The sequence below is a fragment of the Squalius cephalus genome (assembly GCF_949319135.1).
Source record: "Squalius cephalus genome assembly, chromosome: 18".
Classification (NCBI taxonomy): Eukaryota; Metazoa; Chordata; class Actinopteri; order Cypriniformes; family Leuciscidae; genus Squalius; species Squalius cephalus.
This window is the reverse complement of record NC_137139.1, coordinates 28,066,021-28,078,443: the sequence shown is the minus strand read 5'-3', so window position 1 is coordinate 28,078,443 and position 12,423 is coordinate 28,066,021. Positions and strand designations below refer to the sequence as shown.

The window sequence follows — 12,423 nt, the reverse complement described above, 5'->3', positions numbered from 1 at the left end:
CTCCAAGGACAAGGATTTCAGATATTGCTATCTTTGTGATCTTCGATGTTATAGTTAAATCACAATCGTGATATTACAAAAACTAGTTTTAATAACTGCTAAACGCAATTTTTAACACAAACATGTTTCCTGAGGGAATGTGGACGTGTTTTACAGTAGCAAACCGGATTATTACATAGATTTCCATGGGAGGCGCTCCTTCTCAGTGTTCGGTGTTGAATTTGTTCAGTCCTTTATGGCACAATGGCCGTGTATTAAAAATTTAGTGAGCACTTTACCTTAGACAGTAGTTTTGGGCATCACAGATACGTTGTGACACAACCGAGTGATCTAGGTAGGCAGCTTACTAGGCTTTGAAACACCGCCTTGTCTATGCAGGGACGACTGTCTGGGCTAACAGGATCCGAGTTGGATTATTTATCTATCGCAACCTAGCAGCACTCTCTGGGTAAGCAAACATCTGAGTTGTTATATGGTTTCTGAGTATTAGTTAGTGGCACATCGGTCTGTTTTATTTCCACTGCGAGAGATGATGTTTACGTGCTACTTAGCCACACATGCTAATGAAATCCAACGGTAACCGGTTAGCTACGGCTAAACGAATGATGTACTAAATAAAGATACATTGAGCAGTTTTATTGCACCCTAGATTGTGTCCTGCACATATGTAAATATACATTTTTGTTACGGAGGGGTGGCAAATGTTGTGTTAACCCCCAAAACACAAATCCTATTTGTGTGTGGACTGTCTTTGTTTGGACACCAGTTGTTCAGGAATTGTATCAGTCATGTGTGAATTTTATTTTTACATTTGTGTATTTATGAATTGTGTGTTTGTATATTGTTTTTTAATTAGATATTACATATCTAAAGCTATCCTGACTTTCTGTGTTGAAACTAGTTGGTGATAAATGTAAACACAAGTTAAGTGTGTAATTTCATGTGTAGTGGAAATAAACATATTTTATTTATTTTAGATGGATATTGGGCATGTTTTATAAGACGTGCACTTTATTTCAAAGAATGTTTGTCTTCATAATATTTCATCACAATAATTCTATAATAATTGAAAATGAGTAATAACTGACTCTGAAACGATTTGGCTGACGTCACCAAGCCCTCTTATTTTTCAAGCAACTGTGACATATCGGCGATGATCTTAATACAATAGGCCTACTTTACTAATTCTGTGCAGTATATACTAATAATAACAGATACTGTTTAAATACAAATAAATAAAATAGTAGCTATTATTCTACGCTAAATGTTTCAAACATAAATGGACGGGGAGTGTCATATGACAACAATGTAGTGTAACGTTACCCATAAATACTACGGCCTTTGCCTTTCCAAATACCCACACTTGCGGTCTTTGCACTTGACCATTTGTCTACTTACATGACGTATTTCCTGTATTTGGTCTGAGTGTTCAAGTAGGCGTGAAGACTGCAAGTGTGTGTAGAACGTTTTATTACCCTTGACACCCTTATAGTGTTGCAAAAATACAAGTGTTTACAGAGCTTAATTTTGATTTTCAATAAATGTCTGGTCAGTAGTCCCTGTGTAACATAAGACACCATTTCAAATTGTGGTGCTTCTATCTAATTAAAGGAGAACTCCGGTCAATTTTAACATTGAGCTCATTTTTTTGTACATTTGGAGTGCTGTCAGTACAGAGAACAACAACAAAAATCGGTGTTGCCTACACCGTGTTATTCTATTTTTAAAATTTGCACCCTGTTGACTTAAATGGGGCAAGTTTTAAACCTGCTTTTAGCCTCTTAACATCCTTGATGTGTCATTACAAGTGCCCAGCCATGTGAGTGATTCCTTCAGAGTGAACGCGGGTGAATCTGACTGCAGTAGATGTGAAAGATATGAATAAAAGTGATGTTATTTCAGCCAGCGCACATACCTGTATTTACATCCTGTTTTTCGGTTGAAGTCCACAGTAGTCGATTGTCGAGTTCACGCGCATAGGTTTAGTACGTACGATCATGTGCCCGAACTCGACAATCGACTACTGTGGACTTCAGCCGAAAACAGGATGTAAATGTATGTGCGCTGGCTGAAATAACATCACTTTTATTAATATCTTTCACATCTACTGCAGTCAGATTCACCCGTGTTCACTCCGAAGGAATCACTCACATGGCTGGTGCACTTGTAATGACACATCAAGGATGTTAAGAGGCTAAAAGCAGGTTTAAAACTTACCCCATTGAAGTCAACAGGGTGCAAATTTTAAAAAGAGGATAACACGGTGTAGGCAACACCGATTTTTGTCGTTGTTCTCTGTATTGACAGCACTCCAAATTTACAAAAAAATGAGCTCAATGTTAAAATTGACCGGAGTTCTCCTTTAAGTGCTAAAAATCAGTTGCAAATGTTGTACAAAATACACACGGCCTACTCCTCTTTGCACCCTTAAAATGACACTTTAACAATTTGTTTTACTACCAAATTACATGTAATATCTAATTAATTTAACTTGCAGTAGAATGTTTTCCTCTCTATCTCGCGATTTCCCGAACGTAATGCATGGTGGGATATTTGCTTAGCCTTGAACACCACTCTGATGCAGCATTAGTGTGGGTTTAGTGTGCATTAAGGGCACTGCACTTTGGCATTTTTTAGACATGGGACAGTCTTGCGCACTTACTTCCTGTCGCGTACACACACTCTCAAGTGGCCAAGACCACAAGTGGTGGTATTTGGAAAGGCCCTACCTATACTGTACTATAGGTGTGTTCACCTTACGTAACGATTTCTGAAAACTACGCCTTGTACCACAGAACAACTGCAGATTTATTTTGGAGTTAATAGTGCAAGAGAAACGTATAAAGCGGCGGTCACACTAGACTTTGAGCATGCAAAATTTGTTTAAAAAAATATACAATCTACTCGACTTTACAAAAATGTTGTTCTATTAGTTCTATTCTATTAATTCAGCCAAGAGGTCACGCCATGACGTATCGATCTTCTACTGGTCACACGTGTTCACGTGATGCAAATTGGCAGCTTTGGAATGCAGCGAAATGCAAAACTTTTCCATTTTTTACGCAGCGAAATGCAAGACTTTTCGCATCACACATTCACATGCATATGAATGGAAGTCAATGAAGCGAAGTCTAGTGACCGAATCCGAGGATGTGTCGCGAAAAGCTCCAAGTACACCGTCATGTGTTGTCATCTCTTAGTTACGGTAATTACGGTGAAAGTAGCATATAGGTGGTACAGTGATATTTCCCTCTTGAAGTACTGAATATAAGAACATCTTGCTATTATAATTTCATCTGAATCTTATGTCATAACCCTTTTTCATTCACTTCTCTTTGTTTCAGTCCAAATCCTGGCTTTGGTCACTATTGCCAGGCATGCGGATCAGGCTGCAGGGCTCTGGCCACGCGGCCCGTCTCCTCTCCGAGCTCAACCGCTGCCGTCTGTCTCGCCTCCTGTGTGACGTCATCCTCCAGGTCGGAGGCCGTTCCTTCCCAGCTCATCGTGTAGTACTGGCGTGCTCTTGCACGCACTTTAACAGCCTCTTCTCCAGAGCTTCCCGCAACCAGGATGGCATTCCCACCACCTTCTCTCTGGACTTTGTCTCTGCCACCAATCTCGAGAAGGTGTTGACTTTTATCTACACGGGTGAGATTTTCACGGATTTGATCAATGTGGGTGTGCTGTATGAGTTGGCGGAAAGGCTCGGCGTGAGGGAGTTGGTGAGCGCTTGCCATGCCACCTTTCCTGACCTGCAGAGCTCCAGCTCTAGAGACCCGGTGGCCGATGGGGATACGGAAAGTGATATGGTGTCCGCCAACGCCGTGGCTGTGTCCGTTTGCTCATCCTCCGCAACATCTTGCTCCTCGCTCTCTTCTTCAGCCGCTCCCACACCTGTAACTCCATCTCCGGTTTCTCAGGGCAAGAACGGCAGGTTGAATCGCTCCCACTTGGCCACCCAGTCACCTAAAAACGAAGACTTGCAGGTGCATTTGGGTTACAACCAGCAGGTGACCAACAAGCTGAGTCCTTCGGACAGTAACCATTCTGCAGATGCTCTTCCTTGCCTTGCTTTGCAGCTCAAGACTGAGCAGGAGGATGAAGAAGAAAATGCAGGAAGCAACTCAGTGGACCAGCTTGTTGTTAATGGTAGCAAGTCAGCGTTTGGGTCTCAGGAACCATGTTCCATTCCTGATTCTTCAGCCCAGCTTGGAGGTGAAACCTGCGCCCCTTCGTCGTCCTCCGGTGACCCCTTGGACAGTTTGCAGCTTGGGGCTGTTACAGGACCAATCAAAGATTCCGATTTTTTTGAGGAAGATGATGCTAGAAAGAGGCTCCGCCTACAGGAAGAGCATACGGAAAGTGGCGATCAGTGGCGAGCACTTTCAGAGGACATTATTGAACTGAGCGACGAGGAGGAGCACTTCATCGTGGAGGAAGAGGACGACGAGGACTTGATGTGCATTGAGAACGGTGAAAACGGTGCATCTCTCGGCCAGTTGGCGTCATCGCAGCCATGCAAATCGTGCGGGATGCTGCTTCCGGTGGAAAACGACATCATACGAACTCACGCTGAGACGCACCTCTCTGAAACGGGTTCTTGTCTAGTTTGTGGCGCCTCCTTCTCGGACCGTTCTGCTGGTGTCGCACACGCCCTCACACACGTGGGCATCTTGCTCTTCTCCTGCGACGTTTGTGAGCACCAATTCCGGACCGAATCCGCATTGATTCTCCATAGACGTCAGTCAGCAGCCAAATGCGTCCCTCAAAATCCCGACCAACTGAACGGAGCCTCCCAAGGGCAAGGAGGGGAACTGCAGTGCACCATTTGTGCTAAATCCATGGCAAATGATTTCAAAGTTAGTGGAGCATACTTTTTTTTGTTGTTGTTTATAAGCCTTATACTATGTCCTAATCAGGTGCAACGTGACAACTTTGAATCATAATGCTTGTGCCTTAATCATTAATTTAAATAAAACTGAAATTTAATAATATATCATTTATATATATATATATATATATATATATAAACGTATATTTGTATATAAAAAAAACTTATTTACTAAATCAACTAAAGCTAAATTAAATAAATTACAGCTGAATAGAAATATAAAAACTAATACAAATGACAAAAGCACCCAAGAAAATTAAAATATAAAATAAAAGCTATTATAAATTCAAAATATTTGATAAATACTCAAATAGTATAAATAATATTAAAATAACACGTTTTAAAAAGCTACCTTTTAAAATGATCAATAAATTAAACATGATATATATATATATATATATATATATACACATTATATTAAATTATAAATATAATATTAAAAAGTAAAATGTACAAATAGATTCTTCTTAAACTTTTCTAACTTTTCTAATTTCTTCAGTTTTTCAGCTACTCAAGTAGACAGTAAACAAATAAAACAGCTGTATCAAATAATAGAGTAAATATTACAGTCAAACTATTTATTTTTATTTAATATTTTTTCATATAGACCTATCTTATGAATGAATGAGGCATTTAAATAGCACTTTCATATGTACTACTGTACACCCAAAGTGCTTTACAATCATATCAGGGGACCTCTCCTCATCCACCACCAGTGTGCAGCATCCACTTGGATGAAGCGACGGCAGCCACAGTACAACAGTGCGCTCACCACACACCGGCTATACGTGGAGAGGAGCTGCCAGATATATGAGCTACCACTCTATTGGTTGCATACTGCAAACTAACTTGTATGGTAAAGGAAGAAAATTACTTCACTGAGATTCACAACTATCAAATTTTCGTAATTAGTGTGAATATTATTGCAATATATAGACTGTAGAAAGATATTAGAATTCAGTTTCTTTTACTTTAATATGTCAATGCATTTTATTGATTTGTCTATATTAATGATGGATTTGTTCCTTTTCTTCAGGCGCTGAGGGACCACGTTCAGAGCCACGCATGCTTGAGGACATTACGCTGTGGAGTGTGCCAGCTGTCTCAGCCCTCTCGATGCGCCCTCCTGTGGCACACACTAACACACCTTTTTCCAATTTACACTTGTCCACAATGCGCCAACCCCTTCCTGGAGAGTGCACTGCTGGAGAGACACCTGTCTGTACACGCAGAGGAAGGAGCGTCAGCGAAACGAGGCGACGGCAGTCCGGAAACCAGCGGAGAAGGCCAGGCCGAGCTGCGCTGCTTCCTGTGTCCGCAGACCTTCCCCTCCGAAACCGCGTTTCATTACCATCTCAGCGTGCATTCCAACGAGCTCCAGGGCAGCCAGGTTTGGCCGGCCAAGCGCAAGGCAGACCAGCTCATCGAATACTCCTCATCCTCCTCCTCGCCTTTGGAGGCGAGCGGCTCAGGTAAAGCAGGTTTCAACCTGAGCATGGGCTTCAACCTGCAGGACAAAATGGCTCACGGGGGCGTCCCGTTTCCGGCCGGACTCGTACTGAACGGCAACTCCGGTGCTGGGACGGGGCTTAGGGAAAAAGTGTATCGGTGTCGGTATTGCGGCAAGCATTTCGCACATTCGGGTGAGTTCACCTACCACCTCCGCATCCACACGGGCGAGAAGCCCTACCAGTGCAAAGTATGCCTGCGCTTTTTCCGTGGCCGATCCACCATGATCTGCCACCTTAAGACACACTCGGGCGCCCTCATGTACCGCTGCACCGTCTGCGGATTGTTTTTCTCCACGCTTAAAATGGTTTCCTCACACATGGAGGTTCATAAAGACCAGTTGCCGCCCGATTTTAACATCGAGGAGACCTTCATGTATAACGACCACTCTAAAGAGCCCGTCCCAAACCTGGACACCTGAACCAACGTCGCCCTCTGAACGTTCCGTCACACTGTGTGCCCACGTTTACTTACTCAGTAAGTTGTCGAGGACAAGTGACCGTAGACCTAGAATGTAATGAAGTGTTTAATGTGATCGTCTTTGTGTTGTTGTATTCAGAATGAGATTGATTCTTGTTTTTTAAAGACTAAATTAAGGGTGAAACTTTATTTTAAAAATGTAGTGCTGATTCTTGACCACTTGATGGCAAGAGAGACTGAGCAAAGTTACAAGGCCGATCAAACCTTTGGACACACCTCTTCATTTTTAATTATTATTTCCATTCTTTTTTTTACATTTTAGAATAATAATAAAGTCATCAAAGCTATGGAATAAAAAAAAAAAAAAATCAAACTATCTCATATTGTAGCTTCTTCAAACTTTTGCCAAGAACGTCATGAGGTGCAGGTGTTTGAACACTGTTGAAGGAGTTTACATGTGTGCTGAGCACTGTTTGGCACTTTTCTGGTCAAACTTGTTCGTTTAAAATGACCAATTAACAAAAAATTCAGTTTTGAAGAACCATGTATAAACACATTATTATTTTCAGCCATTTAAAGGGATAGTTCACCCAAAAATGAAAATGCTGTCATCATTTACTTTCCCTCAAGTTGTTCCAAACCTGTATGAGTATCTTTCTGCTGTTGAACACAAAGAAAGATATTTTAAAGAATGACGATAATCAAACCATTTTTACCATTTAGGGAAAAAAACATTTGATTTGTAGTGTTTTAATAACAAAGTCATTTTTAACAGGATGTTGTTCCAAGTGCTGATGTGCGATTACCTCTATATACTCTTCCGGCAACAATAAGCTATATGTCTCTGGTTATTCTAAAAAAGCACAAAGTAACCTTTGTTCTTTCACGACGCAAGCGCAAGTTGAGAATAAACCAAGACTTTGTTTCTACGTTTTCTGATAAATAAAGCAGTGCTCTAGGTCAAGAATATAAATAAAAAGGTCCTTTTTAAAAAAAATCAAGTTACTTTTCTTTTACAGAATAGTTGTTATTTTTATAGTTGTGCAGTGTATCACTTGACGTTGACTAAATTAGAAATAGTTATGAGATGCAGTATCATATAGTTTGTATGTTGTGCTTAAAGCAAAACACTTCAAACGTTCATTCATTTCATTCGGAAAATTAAGAAAAGAGAAGTGAGTCAGACTGAGGTGCTAATATATCAGTCGGCTCACATGGCAGTGTTCACATTCTTCACTCAATATCAGTATTTTGTGCAAATGGTATTGTCATGAATAAAAACAATTATTTTCTGAAAGCTGCAATGTTCTTCTGTATCGTTTCCCCAGCAGTTATATGCCTTTTTGTTTAGTACAATTCTTTCTTATTTGGGACACTTTTGCATCATTTTTTTTGTTCACATCAATATATGGTCCATTGATGATTACTGTTATTGGTCAAACCACAAAGTATGTATTCAAAGCTGCTGGGACGTTGTGTTTGTTATAGCCTTATTTGCAATGTACCACAGAAAAATAATGGCTGAAGAGAATGGCCTTATAAATTGCCTAGTTTTATCAACTACTTTACCTTTATCAATCAGTCAGTTTTATTTTTAGGAAGAAAATGCATATAATCAGTGCTTTCTTTGCTACTCTCTTTGATGTTGAACGTGTGATAGGAATTTTATTTTCAACATGAAACAATTGCCTTATATAACTTCAGTGTTATTTATATAATTTATATATGTTCAGTGTCATGATCAGAAATCTGTTATCTTTTACTACAGCTGTCCTTGTCTTCTGAATAAAAACGGTACTTACAAAACTAGTCAGGGAGTCTTGTCTTTTTTTAACAGTGAAGTTTTGATCATGTTCACAGAATTTGAACTCAAGACAACAGATTATCAATGTTAAAAGTATTTATAGTGTATTTATATTCAACAAACATTACTATGATGGATAATAATTTTCCAGACATCGGTGCAGGACATGCTCAAAAACAAAATGACATTAACCTCCACGATTTGCTCCCCCTTTCACTCAAACATGACTTTTAAAATAAATTGTATAATATTTTTGAGACATCACATCCATTACAATATGTACAAACAAGTTGCTGAGCTCAAAAAAGCCATTTAATCATCACTATAGGTGTTGCGATTGAGGCTATGGACAGCTAAGTGAAAGTTTCTGTCGAGTAGAACAATCAAAACAGTCTACGCTGGCATGTGGTTAGGGTTTTTATTACTGAGTTCCTAGATGTGACAAAAGGAACCGGTGGAAATAAAGGTTACGAAATGTTGACAATATTTCCTTCCTTGCACTGTTAACAATACTGAGGTGAGAAAAACAGGAGACAATATGGCTAGTTATCAAGCAAATGACCAAAAACATCTGCCTCAACAAGGCCATTTCATGTGCTTTGCTTCACAAAATCGTCATTTAGGAGTTTCCCTCTTCACTCTTCACGCGTCAATGTCGGAGTGGCTCGTGCTCGTGTTGCTGAGCTTCCGCTCTTTCACCGCGGCCGTCCCTGTGTTGTCGGCTACCGCATTAGCTGGCGTGCTGGCCGGCTGTAAAGAGATGCGGCTGATCACTGTATTTATTAGACTGTTGCGGAAGCTCTTGCTGAGAAAGTTGTAGAGGATTGGGTTGGCAATGCAGTGAAAGAGCGACAAGCATTGCACAAGGCTAAACGAGAAGTACAGCACCCCGACCATGTTGCAGGAGAACAGGTGCCAATCCAGGTCGTCGATTGTCAACAAGAACAACACCAAATGGTACGGTAGCCAGCAGGCCACAAAGACCAGCGAGTACAGATGCACCAACCACACGTCCCGGCGGTTCTGGATGTCCGGGGATGTGCGGATGGCTCGGGCGATCAAGACGTTGCAGGTGATGATGACTGATGCCGGGCCCAGGAACTGGAATATCAGGCAAAGGAAGGAAACCGAGACGAACCACTCCGTGTAGTAGTGCTCGGGAACCATGTAGCAGCCCGGTTCATCCCACTCCAACAGCTCAACGTGGACGTTCTCCAGCAAGGCCAGCACAAGCGACAAGAGCCAGATCCCGGCGCAGAGCAACCAGCGGCGTTTTTGATTTGGGGGAAAGCAGGCGGGTGAGTTAGGACGCGTCAAGGACAAGTATCTCTCAAGAGTCATGAAGGCCAGGAAAAAGGAGCTGCTGTAGAAGTTAATGACGTAGACGAGGTGCGTGACCTTGCAAAGGAAGTGGCCCCACAGCCAAACCTTGTTCATGGTCACCTCCAGCATGAAGAAGGGCATGGTGAAGACCACCATTAAGTCGGACAAGCTCACGTTGATGACGCAGAACAGCACGCCATTCGCCGAATGCCGCCTACGCCAGTTCACCCACACCACCACAGTGTTCTCAGCCAACCCTACCATGAACAGCACCAGGTAAAGGAGGAAAAGAGCAATCCGTCGGCCATTCTCGTCTAGGTGGATGGTGCACTCGTTGACAAACCACAGCGTGTCGTTGTAGAGGTCGTACGACGAGTTGTGTAGATTGAAGCTCATGTTCTGCAGACAGAAACAGACAGTTGATCACTTGACCCGTTGTACGGGTAAAAATTGCTATGCTGGGAAAGGGACAAGAGGGACAGATTTTAGTGGAATTTTTTTGTCACACCATCATCTTAAAGCAGGGTAGAACAACTTTGGCCCACAATATACGCTGTCCTGCAGAGTTTAGCTCTAACTTTTATTGAACATACATGTCTGTAATTTTCAAGCAATCCTGAAGACTCTGGCTAGATTTTTGGGTTGGAGCTAAACCCTAAATTGGACCTCGAGGGCCAAAGTTGCCTGTCCCTTCTTTTAGAGAATTGTGCCTCGGATATTTTTGCCTAAAATCTGTCCCTTTTGCCCTTTCCCAACTTTAACAAGTTTGGACCTCAAGGCCCAGAGTTGCCCACCCCTGCTCTAAAAGTATTTTGACTAAGTATTTTGTTCCCCAATTAGAACATTAAAGCCAACATATCCCGAGCAACTACATCGGGGATCGATGCTAATCAAATTATTATAGTTTCCTAAATGACAGGGCTAGGTGACCTACCTTGCTGTGTAGTTGCTGCTGATGAGACTCTCAGGTTTGGCAACCCCTCTGTAAAAGCAGTCCTGGAGAAATATCACTGGAGGCTTTGCTTGACTGGAATGTTGTGTGGGATCTAGCCATACATTGGCTTGTGGGGCAAAATAAGCTCTTCCCTCTCTCTCTCACGCGCCTGTTTGCTCCACCGTCACACTGACAGGACATCCTCACAGGACAGGAGGGGATTAAATCTGACAGGAAGGACTCCGAGAACCTCTTGATAGCAGATAGTATCATCCATATAACTGGAGAGAATGTTTGTTTTTCTGTGAGTATTGGTCTAAACAATGTGTGTAGCCAAGATGGAATTAAAGTGGTTGCAGCAGGGTGTGGCGCAACAACAAAATAAGGATTATGCACAAGCCTCAGGGTGTATATGTTACACGTTACCCTAAGCACACCAAATCTGTACTAATGAGCAGGCACATGATACTCTTATTGGTAGCTAAACACATTATGAATTCTGCCTAAAACAGATTCACTGTTTTGCAGTACATCTCTTGCATTTTCTTCTCAATAACCAAAATTTTGCACATATCATTAAGCAGTATTTTTATACAAAGTGGATACTGTATGTATATAAGATAAGCTTTTACATGTGCTAATTAACATATTAATGAGATCTACATGCAAATTAGGCCAAAAAAAGCAATTTATAATTAAGAAGCAATATTAGCAATACTACAATACACATTTTTGAACATAATTAACGACCTTTGATAAGTTGCATGACTATTATAGCAGAAATCGGTTGTTCGAGTGTCTAAATGATCTCAGTCCCAATTTTATTAACAAAAAAGTGCTTTTTATGATTAGGAATTTAGATGCTTGCTGCAGGGTGTCTCTACACAAATTAATAAATCAATTAAATAAAAAGAAATGTACTGTGTCCAATTGCTGCACACCATAATAAACGCCACAGTTCAACTGTGAATTATTTAGATGTGCGTGGATTGACTACTTTGTTCTTATCTGAACACGAGTTAAATCTGTTGGGGCCCTGGGGCCTCTGGAAGTTTTCCAGATTATCTTTTCACAGTTCTGAAAGTCTAAAAGGAAAAATAAATATTAGATGGTTTGCGCCTGACATGCTGAAAAAACACAACCCCCAGCAGGACAATAGCAGGAAATGCTTTGGTGGTCGAGGGGCAGTGAGTGGCAGGCAGAGCAAGAGAGAGGTAGGAAGCCAGCCGTACATCAAACTCCCTCACAAACACCCCCGGCATCCCCCACTGACTTGAGAACACAACAAAAGATCACTTATCTAATCTGACTTAAAGGGATAGCTCACCCAAAAATGAAAATCCTGTCATTTACTCAACCTAATGTTGTTCCAAACATGTATGGGTTTCTTTCTTCTGTTTTTTTAAGTAATGTTGGGAACCAGACAGTTGACAATAAACATTGACTTCCATAGTATTTTTTTTCCTACTATGGAAGTCAATGGCTACCGTCAACTGATTGGTTACTCACATTCTTCACTTTATCATCTTTTGTGTTCCAACA

At 41.2% G+C, this 12,423-nt stretch overlaps 2 protein-coding genes across 2 annotated transcripts; one reads left to right on the top strand and one right to left on the bottom strand.

Annotated features, from left to right (window-relative positions):
* Nucleotides 1–184: 184 nt before the first annotated feature.
* zbtb39 (zinc finger and BTB domain containing 39) lies at nt 185–8,864 on the top strand. The gene is made up of 3 exons (XM_079850381.1): nt 185–448; nt 3,345–4,859; nt 5,928–8,864. Exons 2-3 carry the CDS (start codon nt 3,378–3,380, stop codon nt 6,819–6,821), a joined length of 2,376 nt encoding a protein of 791 aa, XP_079706507.1. The 5' UTR covers nt 185–448; nt 3,345–3,377; the 3' UTR covers nt 6,822–8,864.
* ackr5 (atypical chemokine receptor 5) lies at nt 8,705–12,059 on the bottom strand. The gene is made up of 2 exons (XM_079850399.1): nt 10,882–12,059; nt 8,705–10,346 (listed from the first exon to the last, which is right to left on the bottom strand). Exon 2 carries the CDS (start codon nt 10,341–10,343, stop codon nt 9,267–9,269), a length of 1,077 nt encoding a protein of 358 aa, XP_079706525.1. The 5' UTR covers nt 10,344–10,346; nt 10,882–12,059; the 3' UTR covers nt 8,705–9,266.
* Nucleotides 12,060–12,423: the final 364 nt, after the last annotated feature.